Here is a 20,371-nt window from a genome sequence, read left to right on the forward strand (position 1 = left end):
CTCTCTTATAGCTGAAAGGTAAAGATAACCATCCATTACTTTACATGGTCGCCCCTATTGAACAGAGATGTTCATTTTCTCATGTATGTTTAATAAGTCACTAATCAAATAATGATATTCTGTCATGTGCATGTTAGGCTTGTGTTTGGGGGTTTTATACCCTACTCAAACCCACATAAATTACTTGATTCATTTTTTTTTTTTGCTAAGGAAATTACTTGTTTCATTGCATGCATAAATATATATACAAACATGCATGCAAACAAACAAACAAACATACATACATACATACATAGATATATATACTCAAAAATAATATATATACACATACGCACACATGCATACTTACATATGTACATATTATAATATTAATTTTATTTATATAATTTTTTCATTGAAAAATAAAAGTTAATTGCATGTTAGAATATGTTTGTGTATTTGTACTTGTCATTATGTTATCTTTTCAAATTTTAGTCCACCATTGTTATATATAATTAACCATCAAATGCTCGTTGTTTGTGATTTAAATTTTGGAGCATATATTGAATTTCTTAAAAACTTTTAAAGCATGGATAATTTTGCTTGATAACGTTGTGGGATATAATATTTGATACACGATGAGCACCTGGACCCGGACCGAGATCTGATCGGATCCTTCAACGGAACAAAAGCCAGGGGCTAAATCTAAGCAGGGACCGCGCTGGATTTAGTAAATCCCGGACCTGACGAGACCCAAGCCATGCCATCCCTATGTATGGCCCGTGTCTCCGGGATCTCTCGCTTTGTCTGGAGCTCATCCCCTTCGCAACTCTTTCCCTCCTTCCTCCGGGTTTATGCCGATGTCGTCTTCACTTGTTCGACTCCGGTTATGGGAGCTCCGCCAACCCCCACCCCTCCGCCGGATTCTTCCGCGGCGGCATCGCCAACTCGGGGCTCGAAGATTGTGAGTTTTGGGTTTGAAGAGGAATCGATCAGCGACATGCGCCGTAGTTTCAAACTTTCTATTTATGCGCACCTTATGAACGAGGATCCGGCGGAGATTGAGATGGATGGACGGAGAGTTGTACTCCACCTGGGATACCATGTCATCAAGAGTTCGAGACAATCTCAACTACTTACTTTCAGATCCTAAAACTGGAAAGGTATGTAGAAGGAAAAACTCCTAAAACACGATTTCGTCATACGATTACGACGCAGAAGCCCAGTCTCTTTCTTTCTCTCCGAATTCCTCCATCTAGTGGAAAAATTAATTCTAAAGGTGCTTCAATACTTTATTCATCGGTTTCTTCGTTACATTTTCTTAAATAGATTTCTCTGTTTAGTGTTCTTTGGAGCATTAGGATTGGGCTTTGTATTTACATGTAGATTAATGCTATCATAGTTGTAGATTTTGGTGTTGCTTCCAGGGTTAGTTGGATTTAACTGCGTTCTCTTTGACTCGTAAGAATCTTCATCAAATAGATGAGAAAAAAAAAATCGTGGTTGTGGAGAATATTGAGTTATGATTTCTCCTCCTGATGTTGCCACTAAAAGAGGAAAGAAATTACTTTAAATGAATTAAATTACTAGCATGACCCAACATCCATGGATCCATCCGTATTATTGAAATTGAAAAAGTGAAGTAGAAAAAGTCTCGCAGGAAGCCATGGTACTTCTATTCAGTCATCTCTATGTTGCATCCTATATTATGTCCTTAACATAGGGGCTAAGCAATCTATACCATGAATCTCATTTTCTCATAAGAAGCACGAAATCCAACAATGGCACCTACAGAAATCTCGACTTCTGATTCCATGTGACATTGATGAGCCAGAAATATATGTACCACAAGCTCCAACTTTACAGACAGGACTTCTAATAAAATGGAAAAGATGAAAGCTTTTTAACCTTGGTATTGTTCATGGACATGTTAACTTTCCAAGTTTAGTTTACAAGTTATATGATCCGTAAACAGGATAGGTTACCTTGTAGCATGAATTTGTGGTCTTTGTTGTTCTTTAACAGTATAAGTTTTCAAGAGCTTCTAGTACTTTAGTATTGGGTAGTCAGTGAATGTACGAAGGCTTCCTTTACTACATAGAATCTTGTTAGATGTGATGCAGATCACACTTCCCATCAAAGTATATTATTTTTTTCCCTTCTCATCATAGCTTTGATTGGATTCAATTCTTTAATTATTGTGACTTGTTTTGATCCATGAGTGAATCTTATGATATCCTAGAAGGTCTTTTAGCATTTTCAAATTTTTTAGTTATATGCTCAGTAATGATGAGCACTGTTCTCTTTGCATAGGAAGAGAGTCATTACACTTCTTTATGCTCTGTTTTGGGTAATCAAGATCCTCTACTTATGTGTAGTGCTCTTTAAGCCCCTCTTTTGGTTGCTTTTTTAGACTCCAACTGTGAGGAGCCGTACGGGCGTGTGTTTAGTCCCATGTTGGTTATTCGCTGAAAAGATCTTGAATACTTATACAGGACTAAAGAACTCAAAAAATACCTTTCGGCTAGTCTTTTTAGGTAAAGTCCTAGGTTGTTATAAATAACATCAGAGCAGACTTGGCCCATAGCCCATGTAAATTAGAGGACACTGTAGCATGGGCTCATTGAGGCAACCATGGGCCGATCTGGTGCTTGTGTTTAGATTTGGATGGATTTGGACTCTTAGCATGACGAGGACATCAGGGCTTAAACGAAGAGAGTATGTGAGGACTCGTACAGGCGTATATTTAGTTCCACATTAATTATTCGCCGGAAAGATGTTAGGTACTTTTATAGGATTAAGAAATCCAAAAATACCTTCCGACTAGTTTTTTTGGGTGAGGTCCTCGGTTGTTACACCAACATGGGGCTCATGGTCATGCTATTATGTTCTTGTTTGAGCTTATAATCTAATGTTTGTTCAATAGGGTTGCAGTTGGTTTGGCCTTTGGTTAGGACATCTTGAGGGGTTTTCTTAGTCAACTGGCTATTCCTGTTGACAGTATTGAGCAAGGATGGCGGAATCGGTAACGGGCATCGTACCGGTTGTCCGGCTAGACGAGTCAGTATGGACCCGTGCCATGTTGTGCCGGGCCTGTGCCAACACCGTAGAAGAGACGGGCGAGAGGAAGAACAAGAGAGGAAAAGAGAAAGAGAACGGGGGCCTCTCTTCTTTTCTCTCCCTCTCCCTCCCTTCTCTGCTTTCTCTCTCTCTCTCTCTCTCTCTCTCTCTCTTTTCCTTTTTTTTCTTCTCCTCCTCCCTCTTCGGCGATGGTGAGAGGCATCTCGGTTTCAATGGCGGAACCATCCTGATCTGCCGTCGATACGGCTCGGGACACCCGGAACCAGACGGTTCCATAGACCTTGGCTATTGAGAGTTTTTTTCTCGCCTTCTCCCTCTAGTCCCTCCCCCACTCTTATTGCTTCTATGTTCTTTCTACCATTTCACTAATCCAATGAAATCTGTGGTGGGTTTACCACCTTTTTGCTTGGAGAAAAACCTCTTCACTGGTTCATAAAAGTCTTCTTGCTGTAATCTTCAATAAAAATTTTCTTCTCTATTTTCTTAGAAAATCTTCTAATATTTTTCACGAATACCACACATGGCCTTTGACTACTATCTCAGCATGGAAAAAGCTTGGCAATCTTTGTTAAATAATATCAGCGATATCATTAGGTATGGTAAAGCTACCATTCAAGCTTTAAGAACAAGAGGAATGATCATAACCATTGTGGTTTTAGTAACTTACCTATATTGCCGTCCATGGGCAACATGGTTTTCTGGACCTTGTCCTTGGGTGAATGTGACTATTCCTATCTCAATGGAACATCCAAGTTGATTTTTAGGAATTACCTGATGACCTTTCAATCACCTCTTCTCGACATTCTCTCAAGTGTCATGGCTTCATATTCTCAGCTGTGAAATTATTATTGGAAGATTAGTCATCACCAAAGATGAGACTCTAGACTATCATACACACACTTTACCCACAGTTATAAGCTGTATGTTGTACATTGATCATTTATTTCTCACAAAAATAAAATGATTTCATTTATGGTGTCCTCGAGGTCCCATAATTTAAGGGAGATCTGTCTCCTATAGCATATGACCATATAGCTTTCCAACCCTATGGATGGGGTTTAATTACTGTTACATTCACTACATGCATGTGTCTGTCAGACTGGAAATCTTTATTGTTGAATTTAATATCTCAAATTGTCTCCTCCCTTTTTGCTCTTCTTCTGTTTTTCTTCTTTCTTCTTTTAGGTTTTTCTTCACTTTTGTATTCTCATTTCATTCCCCCACTATTTGCTAAAACCTAACCTTTCTAAAGTTGCATAAAGAAGTTTAATGCCAAAATCAGGAAGTAGATAAGATTTTCTTTATCTGTGCAATATTGTTGTGCTCTGGTCAGATGACATCTAGTTGAATCATGAATAAGGCACTTTCATCAAACTATATACAAAGGGTGACCCCACCCACACCCCCTCCAAAGTAAATGAATGAATAAATAGAGAACTAGATAAAGAAAAAAGTAGAATGAAGTGATGTAGGAAGCATGGATACTTTAAAATCACATTTCATATTGAATACTGATACTCCTGAGAAACTTTTGGGGTATTTATGTTAAGTATTCTATTTTCAGAATTGTAAAGCATTTCGGATACTACTTGGATACGCTCAAATTACTTCCATGACGGTAAGAACGAATGGGAGGGTTTTTCTTTCTTTCTTTCTTTCTTTCTTTCTTCTTTAATGAATATTAACCTTTTAATGATGAATAATTAATTTTAGAGTTTGTTATGTAGATATTGAAGTATAGAGTAGGGGTTGCGGTTTGTGAATTTGAATGATGACTATATAATTAGTTTTTAGAGGTTGATCTAATATATAAATTGTGGACTATGCTATTTTGATGGTCTATTATTCTTGCTCTTTTAGACACACATATGCACATATCTATGTATATGTATATGTGCACGTATTTATTCGAAAATTGCTTACAAATTTATTGTTGTTTCGTATCCTATGTTTTCGAGTTTTGTTGTATCAGCCTACCTATATCATGTGGTATCCATATTTCACATCGTTGTTCATGCTTCCTAGGAAGTGATTTTGCAGCTAACCTCAAGTTCTTTAATCATCTATTCATCATCATCTTCTTCTTCTTCCCTCCCTTCCTTTTAAACTCTTCATGCTTTTTGATTCATAAGAAACAGATGCAGATTGGAAGGTTAACATCCTGTTGATCACTAATTGGATAGCCTATTATTTTGCAGCTAGTGCTCTATCAACTTTTTGTCCTGCGAGAAATAGCCCTCTTCAAAATTCAATTAGAGTTACAAAGCTCTCCAGATGTGAACACCTGCAATTCACCTTTGAAAACCCTAAGGGTAAGAAAGCGAGTCTAAGCATGGCTAGAGAGAAGCGCAGAATTACAGTGAGATTGCAAATTGAATATGCCCCCCGTGACATCCTGTTCAGCATCCTTTCAACATTGCCCCTGAAATCTGTACTTCGGTTTTGCTGTGTATCGAAGTACTGGTTCTATGTGATAACAGATCCAGATTTCAGGAGACTCCAATTCTTACAGTCAGCAACTGACCCAACAATATTAATCCCGTTGCACCATAAGCCGATGGAGAATGTAATCAGCTTGAGTCCCCTCAACATAAAGCAACACAGAGTCCATGTGACAGTGCCATTAGTCATATGGTTATTTCCGGTTCATGTAAGCTAGTAGGGACATGCAATGGCTTGCTCTGTTTCACTTCCTCTGACCAAGAGGAGTCTATATACGTATGCAATCCTATCACCAGAGAACTTATCGCTCTACCAAAACCGACTAGAATTGCACCTCCTGAATCGAGCATGTTGATATACGGGTTTGGGTTTGATTATTTGACAAAGAAATATAAGGTTGTTTGGGTATTCTATCCAACAAATTCCAGATTCAGGAATTCCAGATTTTGTGTGACAGCCGAGGTGTACACCCTGGCTGCAACCAGTTCTTGGAAAGCAGTCCAGGGTTTCAATCACCCTCCCTACGGCCATCCAGTATTCGCTAATGGATCTGTACATTGGCTGGTTCATCCTTTGCTTTCACATAAGTATGAGAGAATTATATCATTTGAAATAGGCAAGGATGAGTTTAATGTTACACCACACCCCAAATATTCTTCAAATATCAGCATAGGTGAGCTGGGTGGCTGTTTATCTGTAGTACCAGATATTGAGTACAACCATGTAAAGGTGTGGATGCTGAAGGATGACTCTTGAGAACCGCTGGGAAAAGGAGTACATCTTCCCTGTATATAGGCCCTATCCCAGTACGAGATTTATAAGGCTGATATCCATCTATGAGCTCAATGGGGTGCTGTTTGTTTGGCTTCAGGATGGTTTTAACTCATATGATTGTACGACAAAGTGTCAAAATACACTGAACATATCAGGGTTTTCCTACATGGTTGGATTGGGAGGTTTGCAGTAGTTACAGGGGAAGTTTGGTGCCTCTGGGGGCTTATTGTGACAACAAAGATGGTGAGAAGGATGCTGCTTATTTTGTTAGCGACAAAAAATTTACTCCAGACCAGTGTGCTCTGGTTTGTGAGCAGGAGGTTGTTGTTAGGTTTAATGACCTACCGTTTCACAAAGAATAGCATGTTGTTGGTTTAAGTTAGCTCTTCTTCTTCTTCTTCTTCTTCGTGTTATGTGACTGCAAGACCTGGTTATTGGTTTCTGAAAGTACATCATTGAATGCTCGAGAAATTAGTTCCCCTATGTGCTTTCTTTTTTAGTTATAACATTCTCCATATGTTTCAAATATTCAATCATGCATAGTTTACCATATTTGGTATATTGTTTAAGTTATTCTTAGACTCGACAATTTTTTTTTTTTGATAAACTTTTCATCATATGATCTCTCCATTATTTGCTTTATCTTTGATGCTGTCGAGTTTTTTACATTACATAAATTTAAAGTTTTAGCTATTGACTCATTTTGAGGAGGCGATCAGCTGATGCTCTGGTCCTAGAGCTGTAAACAGTTATTATTTTGAGAAAGAACAATTCAACTTATTATTATCTAACAGGGTACGACCTCGATAAAATTAGTGATTCAAAAGACATTTGCGACAAAGCTGGAGATCAATCTAAGGTGGTGGACAAATAATATGAGAATATCGACAAATTATGAGGATTCTTGCTGTTGTTGTTCCAGAGTTCGTCATTAACTTATTTGCAAGGAAGTACTAGGGTTGTGAAGCAACAGATCCTGGCAATTATCATAAGAGAGTTGGAAGTAAAATATGAGGGAACATTAAGCTTATTCTTATATCACATTTCAACAGTTTGGTCGGAAACCAACTACTGAAGAATATGTCCAATGGTAACAAATCCTGCCAACGTTTTAATCAACAAAGCTCCATCCTCTGTCAGTTTTCTTATAGTTGAATGCTATAATAAATCTTGTCAATCATATTACTAGGTGCAAAATGCACACCAAAAAAAAAGTATTTGTTTCTTCAAGAATAATGGATTGTAAATGGGCTTCTAATTGTAGTATTCTTCATCGTATTGTATTTGTTTCTAAATAAAAGAAAGAAGGTTTTGCTGGTGCCTTTAAACCAAGGACATAGAAGGCATTCTCCATTGTACTGTATTCTATATAATATATGTATTGCATTCTCCATTGGATTTTATTCATTCATGCAAATCCATGACTAGGGCAAGAATTAACAAGTGCAAGATAGGTCAGATCGCTATATACATCAGAAATTGCAGAATCCAATAAACAATCCAATAACAAGTAACAAATCTTGCAGTCAGGTAGTTTTCATGCTCATCCATCTCTACTTCAGGCGGTACTTGGAGATATACAGGTATGCTTATAAAAGTAATGCTTATTGATATTTACTTTCCATGGCTTTCTCTATCAGCAAGCTTTTCTGTCTCCGTAATGGGCTCCAGTAGCATTTCTACCTCGTGCTTCAGTTCATCCACCTGCATGATGCCATAAATTTAAGCATTTATCCTCATCACTTTGTCCAAACTAACCATGCGAAAGACCACTTTTTAATCTTTCTCATGGTGTTTACTAACTTTTATGAATTCATATACAGGACATTTTTTTTGAGGGAAATTACGGGCAAATCTTGATTAAATTTCTTTCAAACACTGCATCAAGTAAGAAGAATAACTTGGTAATTTTGCACCCCATCACAATATCGATTATCAAAAGCCTATGTGCCATGACATAATTTGGAAATATGGAATGATGAAATATCCACAGATTGGAGGACAAGAGAAGCAGAAACGGATGAGTATCAACTTTTCTTTTTTTTCTTTTTTGAAGGGAGATGGAGTATCGACTTAGAGGTCGCTTTAACTAATAAACTAGTTGCGGTTTGTTACTTCTCCATTACTACAACTAGTTGCTTGAGCTTGCACCTCAAGCAAATTTACCAAGGGCAGAAGATGCTTTAGCAGAAAAACCTCCATCCTGGTTTATTTAAGTTATGAAGGCTTGAAAGAACGCTGAGAAGTCTCAATTTAATTAGCTGCGAAAGCAACTAATCTTTGAGCAAAAGCAGATTCATCTCATATGTTGTCCATTTTAATTAAATATTGTTTCTCCTCCTCAACTAAATGATCTCCATTAGGTACTTAACAAAATGCCTCGTCTTAGTAGAGCAGTGGAAGGGAAGGATTAATTAGAGGCTCATAGGAGAATAAACCTTGTGGATGATGTCCTTTGCAAGATGAGCCTCCTCTGCTGCCTCTTTCGCCGCATGCTCGACTTGAAGAGCTGCATTTTTAAGCTTTCCATCGTAAGGTAATCGATCTGCTACTTCTGATGATACCTTTTCAGTGACTGTTGCCACCTTTTCCACAATCTCCGCTGCATTTTCTACTACATCTGCTACCATCTCCACCTCCCCTGATAGAGAACCAGATCCTCATGTGAGCTATATGATTGCTCTGTGACACATAAACAAACTGAAATCAATTGGATTTTATACGATCACCTTCTAATCTTAATAGAGTCATCCATTTGTTCTGCCAAAAGGGTAGTATCAGAGCTAGTAGAGACCCCAAAGCCCATCTTGCCCTGCAACAACAAGAGAGCTACCTCAGGCTTAGCAGAAGAACTTAGCAGCACTGAGAATAATTAATGTATACGAGAAGTTGGAGTTTAGTTGATTATTGCCAAGAGAAAGGTGATCGAGGTGCAGTTGAGGCCCGAAATGTTTTCTGAGCAACGTTCTCGATGCTAATCTCCCTGCACGGCAACAAAGAACGAAAGGAAAAAAGATCGGTAGCATTCAAAATTTTGGACTGGTAAAAATCTCAGGTCAAGTGATTGACCTTGAACTAGATTGGTGCCATCCACTCAACTGAATCGAGTTGGGCCGGACTCAGTTTTGTTCAATTGGGAGTATATTTGGTTTCGTGATGCAGTCCAATGATTGGACCCATAGATGTTCATCATGCAGATCTAAATATGAAACTGATAATGGCATTATTGCTTTGTTATATGTAGGGGATCAGCAATCAGCATGAGCTGAACCATTTGTTGAATAATTCAATATTAGAGAAATTATTTCTGGACCTCAAACATACTCTAATTCCACATTGATGCATAGTTATCGACTTGCGATCATAAGAATTGTAGGAAAAAAAAGGACAATGCCCAAGCTCACTTGGAATTTAGGAGAGTTGAATCAGAAAAAATATAATAAATAGCAGTAGTAAAATACTTATGATGAGAATTTTACGTCTTAGACTTGGGTCTGGCATGTTGATCTCCGGAGCAATTGCGCCTTTGATCCACTATACCCATCCGTCGAAGGCGAGACAAGTGCGTAGGATCATGCGAGTAAGATCTATGGTGATGAAGAAGATGAGCATTATGGCGGCAGTAGGAAGCCAAAGACCTAACTAGGAACATCTTTGGTGAGATGATTTGTCAATGATCCCTATGTATGAAGATTTGCAATCTTCAGAGATTCTTAAATGGGTCATTCACAAGAAGAGAGTAGTTGTTCTTTAAAATGTTTTAATGGGACTTGGTTCATTAGAGATGTCTTCACTATGTTTTGCGTGCTTGGAGACGCAAAAAAGTTAGAATGTCCCTACCACGCTACTCTTGGGGCGTTTGGCGTGATGGCAAGAGTGAGGTGGTGAGTTAAGCTAAGTCACTGGAAGGGAAAGGAGTACGGGTTGGTTATTTTAGAGCCTTGCAAGGAATAAGACTTGTGATGGATGAGACATGCTCTCCGGGGGCGGTTTTCATGCTTGGAGCCTTGGACGCTGACATTCAATTACACCCAAACCCGGACTTTCTCACTTGCAGGTCGGACCAACATGGATTTGTATAATTGTATTGAACGGGGTGTGAGAATTATGTGCCGTGTCCACCTAGGAGATTGAACGCAGGCCACAAATGGACACCTTCAATGAGGAGCGGAACCCTCATGGATTCTTCTAATTAGGGTAAAACCCTCGACATATATAAGATAAGATATATAAAAACGTAAGTAATGCTGAAGATCTGCTGCTGCAGGGAAACATCCTCAAGTAGACCTTTTAACCATATATAGTTTTTGTTTTTGACCACACGCTAGAACTATAAGAGTCAAACCTTGTCTAAAAGGATTTGGATCACAACATGGATACCATTGCGCGTTTCCTCCTAACAAGAACCGTTTCTTCAATGAGCAAGAATGTTGTTCAAAGCACTATTAGTGATTTTTTTTTGGTTTGCTTAGACGGGTGAGTTAGACTATATGAGTACAGATACACCCAATAAAATTAGAAAACAATACATCACGAAATGCCCTAGACAACTCAACTTTCCGAGTCCACAATATCCCGCCAGAGTGATTGGCCATGTGCGTGGCCACCTAGTCTGCAGCGCCATTGGCTTCCCTAAAAATGTGCTTGTCCTGTAACGCTACCCCATCCCGGACCATCGACCAGATATCCCAAAGTAGGGGGACTATCCGTATTTTTCCCTTGACCCAAAGAAAAGGAAAATTTTTTTTCCTTTATTAGTTGTGTAATTTTTTCTTTCTTATAGATTTCGTCACACCCAAATTCTTAGCTTTCATTTTTGTTTTTTAGAGGTTAAGTTTAATGTCCAAAACTTGATTATCTACCTTTTCACAACTAATAAACGGGACTATCCATATTTTTCAGAAAATATCACTTAGGGTTGGAAATGGGCTTGAGCTGACCTGAGATCTGTTGGGTCATGTCAGCTTCATGTGGGGCTTTGAGCATGGACAAAATGTTTGGGCTCGGATTATAGTGCCCCTCCCGAGCAAAACTTAAAGCCCAACTTAGAGTCGTGCTTGGCCAAGCTTGCCCATAAACCTAGCCCTAATCTACTATACTTTTCACCTGCCCCCCAACCCCTCCGCACTGTCATATTGTCTCTCGATCCTACTCTGACGCTCTCGATATCTAAGCCTGACTTTTTTTTTTGGTACAACGACGCCTCACACCCAACGGATATGAATGCAGCCAACAAAGTAAGAAAACAAAAGACTACAAAGTGGCTCTGGCGCAGACACGTAGGTCCACCCAGATAAAACCCCCCGAGTGATGACCAGAAAAGGAGGCAACCCAGTCAGTACACAGTTTGCCTCCCGATAAACATATGTGGCCAGGTAGGAGCCACACTCCCCCAGCAGCGGCGAATGTGTGAAGTAAAGGCCTCTCCTTAGCCGCGCACCCCCGTCCCTAGACCCACTCGATCATTGTAGTCGAGTCGTCCTCCAGGAGGATGCAATCCGCGCCCATCACCCGTCTCGCATAGGTGATGCCCTTCTATGCTGCTCAGAGCTCGCCGCTATGCTTGATTTTTGCTATGCCCTCTCTAAGGTTGAAAACGAGCTCGAGCACTGATGGTTTTGGGTCGAGTTCTAGGACTTGGTGCCTGAGAGAAGGATCTGGTTGAGTTCAAGTTCACGTGAGAGCCCAAATAAGAAATAGGGCCGACACGACCCCGGCCCGAAGCTTACCTAATGGCCTGACTTGGCCGGCCCACCTCCTCATCTCCTAACCCTTCCACTCTGTGCACATTCTCTTCCTCTCTGCCTCTCTCTCTCTCTCTCTTTCATAAAACTCCCTCTCTCTCTCTCTCTTTCTCTTGCTCGATCTCCTCTCTCTTCCCTCTTTCCCTCGCAGCACCCCCTCCTCTCTCTCTCTCCAAGTGCCCACTCCTCTCTCCTCTCCCTCTCTCTGGATCTTTCTTCTTCTCCTCTCCCACTCCCACTCCCTCTCTCCATCTCTCTTGATCTTTGTATCTCCCTCTCTCGGATCTTCATCTTTCTCTTCTCTCTCCTCTCTTTATCTCTCTCTCTCTCTCTCTCTCTCTCTCCCCCCCCCCCCCCTCCCCTCCCCTCTCTACTTGTCTCTTGTTTAGTCGTTATGCACGACGGGCAGAGGGCGTAGCAACGAGCGTCGAGCGATGGCAACTTTTATTTAATAAACGAGGTTAGAGTTGGCACAGGCGTAGCCAAACCTTTCGGCTAAATCGAGCTCATTTGAGCTTGTAGTCACGTTCGTGGCGGGCTTGGATTGAGTTCATGCTGGGGCCTGGTAAAAAATTTTCGGGCCCATTCTAGCCCAAAAACCAAATATGTTTATGGCTCATTTGGGCTTTCGACAAGAGACTGGCCAAGGCCCGAAATTTTCGGTCTAAAGCTTGGCCAAGCCTTCCTTATTTTTTTTCGGCGGTGCGGGAACAAAGTTTGGAGCCAAACAAAAGCTAGGGCAAAAGCAGCGGCGATCACCATGCGATTAATAGCTGAAAGAAACTCATTTATTTTGATTGTCCGCCTCTGAGTTGTAGTAGCCTTTTTGGCTAAATAATCTGCCAGTTGATTAGCCTTTCTAAAAAATGTGGTTGCAAGAGAAGCTCTAAAGATAACTGCTTTGATGTTCCGAACAGTTGGCTGCAATGAGATAGTCTCCCCATTAATCCAAGCAAAAGCTGTAGGAGAATCACATTCCAAAACAATCCTTTCTGTTTGAAAATGTTGAATAGCTGCTTTCAATCCGAGCCATGCTGCCATTATCTCCGCAACAGGAATAGAACTAGCTTGAAGTTGGCAAGAACCAGCTAGAAGAATTCTTCCTAAATTGTCATGATTAACAAATCCTGCACCCGCACGGTTTTGATTGAAAGAACTAGCAAAGTTAATTTTAATGAAACTTGATTATGGAGGTTGCCAATGAACAAGGATTTGTTAACAAGATTCCGCAAAGTTAATTCTGGTTCCTTCCAACTTTCTATTACCCATAGAGCTGTACCATGGACTACCCCTTCGGTATGCAGTAGTAAGAATCTCCATAGGCCCGCTATCCTGGTCTCGAAACAAGAACTCATTCCTACTCTTTCACACAATCTACAAGAGATAGGCTAAATAAGACTGCCACCATTAATTCTCTTCAAAGTCCGCTTTGGATAGAATGAAGCGAAGAACTTGGTCAACAGAGAAAGCGAGGTCTTCCAAGCTACTAAAAGGTCATTCAAACACGTATAATTTTAGTGCATTGGTTGGAAGAAGATGTGAGCTTCGGGCCATGTTCATGTTCATGTTCGGGCGTGGATTGGGTGATGCCAAAGAGAGATTCAGACCCAAGCCCAGTCCATTGTCGGCAATTTTTCAGGGCCAAGTCTGGGCAGCGGAATAACTTTTATCATATGACGTGTGACATATGAAAAAATGCTGAGAACTTATAATCAATTAATATTAAAGAGAGATTTCAATAGGCATGAAATTATGGAAGAAAAATATTTTACATGCACCAGCGAGTATACCCAGCACAGACCTATTGTGGGTTTTTGATGGACCATGGAGAGCAAAATAAATATTAGAACTCCAAATAAATATCCAGGGCTGCAAACAACTTGAGCTGCTCATGAGGAGCTTGAGGTTGGCTCTACTCTAGCCCAAGCCTGCACTTAGCTAATAAGCGAGTTTAGCTTGAATAGTTTGAAGAGCTAAACAAGCCGAGTGCACCATCTAAGTGCATACAAAGCCGAGCTCAAGCAATCTAAGTGCATACGAAGCCGAGCTCAAGCAGCCTAATACCCTGGCTTGCTGGGAAATGTCTCACTATGGGAGCGAGCTCTGGCTTGTCTCAACCCTAAAGTTTTTGCTTTTTCCCTTAAAAAAGTTCCTTTTTTCTTTTTTTTTTCCCCTCTTGTTGCCATGTCAACCCTTCGGTTACTTCTCATCTAATCGAAGTTGAAGATAAAAACCAGATGCAGCCAGCCAGTTTCTTCAGCAGATTGGAATTTGTTCAATGATTGCGAACATTTTATTCAACACGGAAAAATTTACCAGGTCCAAACATAGCTAAGATTGACTGACTAAGCCGTAGATTTGGTGCCAAACTTTGGTGGGACAACATGGCCAGTTAATCGAGTCCACAAGTTCGGCAAGATATCAGGATATCTGAAAAGTGATGACCCCGGGCATGCCTCAAATCGACATAGTTCTAACGCAAGGCCATCCTTAGGAGCAGATTTTCTTCTTTTTTTTTAATATTAGGAGAGGCTAGCCCCTATTTATCTGTCCTTATCTCCATCCCATCTCTTGAGAGTGACTCCAGCTAAAATTAGCTCCACAACAAGCAAGAGGTGGTGCCGAACCAAAAGTACCAATTTCATGACTGCACTGTGGGCGCATGTTTTAGTTTTAGTTAAGAGGGGGCATGTGTTAAGTTGAAAGAAATTGCTTTCCAAGCATTATCTAATATCATTTCATAAGTTAGAATATGCAAGTACTTTGTTTTGAGCCAGGCCTTGTATGAGGGAAAACTCCTCTCTAGTTATTTATGTTTGAATCTTGAATATGTATAGACTTTTTACTATCTATAATGAAAGAAATTAGCAAGGGATATTTTATGCTTGCACTCTTTATTTTTGGAGTCACTTTATATTTTAAAATACTTAAGCATCTGCCAAAATATAATAGAAGATTAGTGACAAGAGAAGATTAGTGCATCTTGCCAAATATAATAGCTAATTATAGAACCACCAACTTAGCAAATGTGAGCTGGATGTACTTTTCATGTGTGCTTATCAACACCGAAATATTTTTTTAGAACACTTTTTAATGAACAAGAGCACATATGTCTCCTTTTGATCCTTTTAAAAACAAATGGAATAGTGTGGGTGGTAACCTTAATTAAGAGACAAAAAATAATCCAATTATTGACTACTCATGTTCCAAGATTTTTATTGCCTTTTCGTATTACATCTGTCCCTTTGTTGCTTAGAGAAAACCAATCAAGTGATGAAGAACCGAACTTTGGGTAGCTGAAGGCATCGACAGCTAGGGTTCAGAGAATTGATTGGAGAGACCGTTGTTAGAAGAGAATGCAATATTAAAAAAACATAAACTCTATTTTGAAGCCGTAGTTGATTGCTAACCAGAGGATAGTGACAGCCAATATCAAAATCTAGATGCTAATTGGTAAAATATGCATTGTTTCAGACTATAAGTCAACTAATAATATCAAGGTATATTGAAAATTGGAAAACACAAAAAAAAAAGAAAAAAAAAATAAGACATTAAATTTAATCTCACCCTCGACCTCCACTTATTCCATTTCTTAAAAACATAATTCAAGTCAACATATAGACATTCTTTTTCTTGGGAAAAAAAAACAAATATATATAGAATGAACAAAGTTCTTATTCTACTAGGTGTTCTTCTCTCCATGCTTATCTTGATCCACTTGCTCATCTCCCATCTTTAGCTTCTCTGTCCATTCATCTACCTGCTCTTCCAAATTGTCGGATCAAACATAAGAATTTTAAAAAGAAAATTTGAGAGATGTTAGAGGTTCCTCATAAGAAATAATTTCAATATATTACATAAGTAAGAGATTGATCACCACCTTATCAACGAACTGATCTATCACTTCAACTTTCTTTAGAACTTCTTCAGATGCATTCTCCAAACCTTCTGCTGCCTTTCTCATCATTCCATCCTCCGGGAGCTCCTCGGCCACATGTGAAGCTATCTTCTCAGTTACCTCTGCCACGTTTTCAATGATCTCCACTGCATTATCCACCTTCGTCACCACATCTGTTAACAATAGCCCGGCAACCCAATAAATTCATACATACATTAAGGCAACAATTAAATTGAAAATAAAGGATGCAAAATTGAAATCAAGCCATTGAAATGACTGACATGTAAATAGGGGTATAAGTGAGCTAAGCTTGATCGAGCTTGGGCTCGGTCAAACTTGGTTTGAAATTAATTTCAAGCTTGAACTTCAAAATCAATCTTGATTTCTTTACCATTATTTCGAGCTCAATTGGAGCTTAATGTCAAGCCAAGTCAAAGACGAGTCTGAACAATCAGCTTAATAATCCTAACTTGGTCAGAAATCAAACCAAGCATGAATCAAGCTCAATTCAAGCTTAAATTAACAATTAACTGATTAAGGAACAGAAAGATATACTAATTAATTATTCAAAGGATAATTCATTATCCGTATATATAAATATGTTTGAGTCTTATAGAGCCAAGTTTGATCAAGCTGGGTGGATTTTTGGCTCAGCTTGAAATTAATTTTAAGCTTGCTTTGTTTAGCTTCAAATCGAGCATGATTCCAGCTTTTCTCAAACTGCGCTCAACCTGCACCGCTCATGCAACACCCCTACATATACTTTCAACAACTTTTGTGGCTCCGCTGTACAACCAAAATCCACAAGAAGTGATCCAATGTTTTTGACAGGGTGAGATACAATTTCACTGAAAACTGATGAAAGCTTCAGAGGAGCATATGTAGCTTTTGAACATAATTCCTGATAATTTATATTTTCTTTTCTCAGATTACCATCAATTCTTTGTATTTTCTGCCAACTGGGGAGAGCTAGCCACATTACAGATCCCACAGTCCACTTTAGCCTGCACAAGCGATAACCAATTCTCAGGAACCCATTTTTTCGAAGGATAAATCAGGAAACATAAATATTATTCCATACTCATTACAAGAGATGGAAGGAAAAGAAAAGCAAGGAAGAAAGAAATATGTACGCTAGCGCTAGGAAACGGGAAATTCCCAATCCAACAGAAATTACCAACTAGGGGCAGTAGGTAAGGGCGGAGACGAAGCAGGTGCTTGACTTGGAGGTTGGCTGCTTGTTTCCCTGCACCAAATAATTCCACCATAAGCCATAATCTTTTGACTTGGAAGTATTTTTTGAGCTACAGACCCAGTCCATAATTAAGCAATCATATTAAACAATTAATGATGAGATTCTTTTATTATTTTAAAAAAAGAAAAACAACATATAAATTGTGGCAAAAGTTTGGAATGCATAGATGCGAGTGCAGAGGGAAGAACCTGTTCTCGTCGGCTTTCTTGCATGGATCTCCACCCGTGAGACCCGGAGACTGCATCGATAGCTTCACCCGCTGCTTTCTGCGGCTTGATCTGCGAATCCATAGGAGAGAAGACTTGGAGACATAGCAGAATGATTTGCATGGAACAACCGTACAGAGATTCGAAAATCCTGAGGAGTTCAAGGATGGTGCCATTGCCATGGTCGCCAAGCTTCTGGCAGTCCTCTCTCTCTCTCTCTCGCTCTCTCTCTCTCTCTCTCTCAGAATCGCACGTAAAAATGCCACTCGACTTGTTTGTCTTAAATGCTACTCAGCTTGTTTGTCTTTTTTTTTCCGTAACTTCCACTTGTTTGTCTTTGCACGACGTGGCTGTAAACTTCGCCAATCACAGCCGTTCGTATTTTAGGACCTTATCCATCCGGCACTCATTGAGGTGCATCGCTGCAGGAACAAGCATGTGGTTGGTGTGGCTTGCGCGGCCACGTGATGCATGCCATGAAAAATATAATTTGGCCATCAGTGGAGCTAGGTCAACCCTATTATCCTTTGTGCCGGAGTTTCTCTCCATGTGACTCTTACGTACTGCCCGACTCCGCGTTAGCCAATCATGCTTGAGATGAAAGCACACATGATTCATAAATATATTTGATTAAGAGAGCTAAACCACGCTTTGATTTCCTTTCTAACAATTTTTTTTGCCTTGCGCGTGCGCACATGATTCATACATACGTACACATATGAAGTTTTTTTTTTTTTTACGTACATACCCTCCTAAATATTAGAATTTACGTAAATACCTTACCAAAATTGATATTTGCATGCCTACCCTCATCAAATACTTATTTTATATGTATATCCGTACCATCTAACTCCCTTAAAAAGTTAGCGGTTTAAAATTTAAATGACGAAAATAACATGAATGGGTAAACATGCAAAAAAAAATATTTATAAGGGTATACATGAAAATAATAATTTTGGAGGGTATTCATGCAATTTCATATATTTAGGAGGGTATACACGCAAAAAAATTCTTAAATTTTTGCATAAATACCCTCCAAATTGATATTTACTTGCCTGCCCTCACAAAACACTATTTTTGTATGAATACTTTTGACATAACAATTCAGCTAACGTAATTAGCCAAAATTATATTTATTTAAATTAAAAATTAATTAAAATTATGAAAGTATTTTTAATTTCTAAAGTTGGTAACAGGTTAACAGATCTCACTAAAAACTAAAATAGGTTGAAATAAGAAAAAATAAAATTAGATTTTGTTTCATATAAACCCTCATAAATATGTGAAATTGCATGAATATCATCATAAAGTATTATTTGCATATACCCTTGTCAAATATTTCTTTTTGCACATCTACCTGTTAAGGATATTTTGGTCAATTTTAATTTTAAACCGCTAATTTCTTAATAGCGTTAGATGGGATAGGCATATATGCAAGAAAAAGGAAAAATAGAGAATATACATGCAAAACAAGTATTTTATAAGGGCATACTTGCAAATATTAATTTTGGAAAGATATTTATGCAAATTTCAATATTTAGAAAGATATGTATGCAAAAAACCCATACATACATACATATATATATATATATATACACGCGCGCGCGCGCGCACACACACACACACATATATATATATATATATATATATATATATATATATATATATATATATATATATATATATATATATATATATATATATATTTGTTAGTGTTGGGCACATCGAAGATATATGTTTCAAAAAAGGGAGTCACCAAGGGAGGAGTATGACTGTGGGCATTAGCATTATATAGAAATAATTTGGCTATCCTATTTAGTTGGAAAAAAAATGATTTCCCTCAAGTCTTCCATTGATGAGGTGCCCCAGTGAAATTTGCTACCTCAAGTATATAGTAATTGTCCTGAACAATAAGTAAATGTTAATTAGAATTCAAAGCACAAACCACTAATGCAATATCATGTTGGTCTACTGAAAATAATTATTGAGTTATAATTTGAGCATATAGTCTTACCAATTATCTAAGTCATGTATATCTAGTCATACGTACAGTAAATTTGCTTGAAACAGTCTAAATTAAACATCAACCCGAGTAAACATTTTTGCAAGAACAAGAAGGCAACCCCAAAGAAAGAAGGTTCCCAAATGAAGAAGCAAAGTAAAAGAAGAAGCTGCATGCATCTCTCCACTTTTCAATCTAGGTCTGCTGCCACTTTATGTGACTTCTAGGTTAGATTGCTAATTTAGCTTATTTTATGTGGCTGAGAAATAAAGAACCAATTCAACATGCTTTCGATTGACATGCTTTTCATATTGAGAATGCACAATGACATATCAACAAAAGTTGAGGTTTATCAATCTCTGTTTCTCTGTGGGCCTAGTCCAGCCTGTCGGGCTTGTGGAAAAGCAAAGTAGTCGTGACATCAAAATTATTCGGAGTGACAAAGGAGGCGAATATACCTCAGAAAAGTATGAAGAATATTGTAAAAATGAAGGCATTCGGAAGCAATTGACAGCAGAATCGATACAGCCCACGACAAAATGAAGTCACGAGGTGCAAGAACCGGACCATTGTGGAGGTGGCAATATCGGCGCTCAATAGGAAGGCTTGCCCAAAATGGACCATTTGGAGAAAACACCGGTGATATTTTTATTTATCGGTGCTCAATGAGAGGGTTTGCCCAAAATGGGCCATTTGGAAGAGTCTGATTGCAGGGGAGAAAACACCAGTGAAATTTTTACTTACAGTTATTGAAGATGGGACTGTTGTGTTCCTTCCAAATCACCCACACGGTGCAGAAGAAGAGAGAAAATAAGGAGCCCTTTGAGCCTCACAGATTTTGTGCTGTGTATCTGAGGTCTGGATTCTGCATGGGCTTGCAATGCTTCTGGCACTCTAAGCCCAGTGTTGGGCCGTATATCACTCATTGATCACTTTGAGATTTGTGCAAGATTTGTGCAATTGTGGAGTTCAAAACATTTTGAGATCTGT

General features: G+C 38.9%; 3 protein-coding genes and 1 long non-coding RNA gene across 5 annotated transcripts; 2 read left to right on the forward strand and 2 right to left on the reverse strand.

Moving 5' to 3' along the window:
* The first annotated feature begins 337 nt into the window (after positions 1-337).
* On the forward strand, positions 338-9,089 carry LOC149753493 (uncharacterized). Its single transcript, XR_016413228.1, has 2 exons — positions 338-1,142; positions 7,071-9,089. It is a non-coding gene; the product is annotated as an uncharacterized LOC149753493 (long non-coding RNA).
* On the forward strand, positions 5,559-6,826 carry LOC103717973 (F-box protein At3g07870-like). Its single transcript, XM_008806568.6, has one exon. The coding sequence runs from the start codon at positions 5,692-5,694 to the stop codon at positions 6,256-6,258; it is 567 nt and encodes a 188-aa protein (XP_008804790.1). The 5' UTR covers positions 5,559-5,691; the 3' UTR covers positions 6,259-6,826.
* On the reverse strand, positions 7,713-10,453 carry LOC103717974 (uncharacterized). 2 transcript variants are annotated; one of them, XM_008806569.4, is made up of 5 exons: positions 9,756-10,453; positions 9,188-9,259; positions 9,006-9,088; positions 8,715-8,917; positions 7,713-7,980 (listed from the first exon to the last, which is right to left on the reverse strand). In XM_008806569.4, exons 1-5 carry the CDS (start codon positions 9,926-9,928, stop codon positions 7,891-7,893), a joined length of 621 nt encoding a protein of 206 aa, XP_008804791.4. In that variant the 5' UTR covers positions 9,929-10,453; the 3' UTR covers positions 7,713-7,890. The 2 variants fall into 2 exon arrangements, with proteins under 2 accessions (XP_008804791.4, XP_008804792.4); XM_008806570.6 differs by lacking the exon at positions 9,188-9,259 and having other exon boundaries at positions 9,756-10,003.
* A 5,118-nt stretch (positions 10,454-15,571) lies between these two features.
* On the reverse strand, positions 15,572-17,645 carry LOC103717975 (uncharacterized). Its single transcript, XM_008806571.6, has 5 exons — positions 17,362-17,645; positions 17,096-17,164; positions 16,852-16,922; positions 15,901-16,091; positions 15,572-15,780 (listed from the first exon to the last, which is right to left on the reverse strand). The coding sequence occupies exons 1-5, from the start codon at positions 17,559-17,561 to the stop codon at positions 15,703-15,705; spliced, it is 609 nt and encodes a 202-aa protein (XP_008804793.2). The 5' UTR covers positions 17,562-17,645; the 3' UTR covers positions 15,572-15,702.
* Positions 17,646-20,371: the final 2,726 nt, after the last annotated feature.

Source organism: Phoenix dactylifera, chromosome 5 (genome assembly GCF_051530095.1).
Source record: "Phoenix dactylifera cultivar Ajwa chromosome 5, Ajwa_hap1_PhDact_Kaust_v1.1, whole genome shotgun sequence".
Classification (NCBI taxonomy): Eukaryota; Viridiplantae; Streptophyta; class Magnoliopsida; order Arecales; family Arecaceae; genus Phoenix; species Phoenix dactylifera.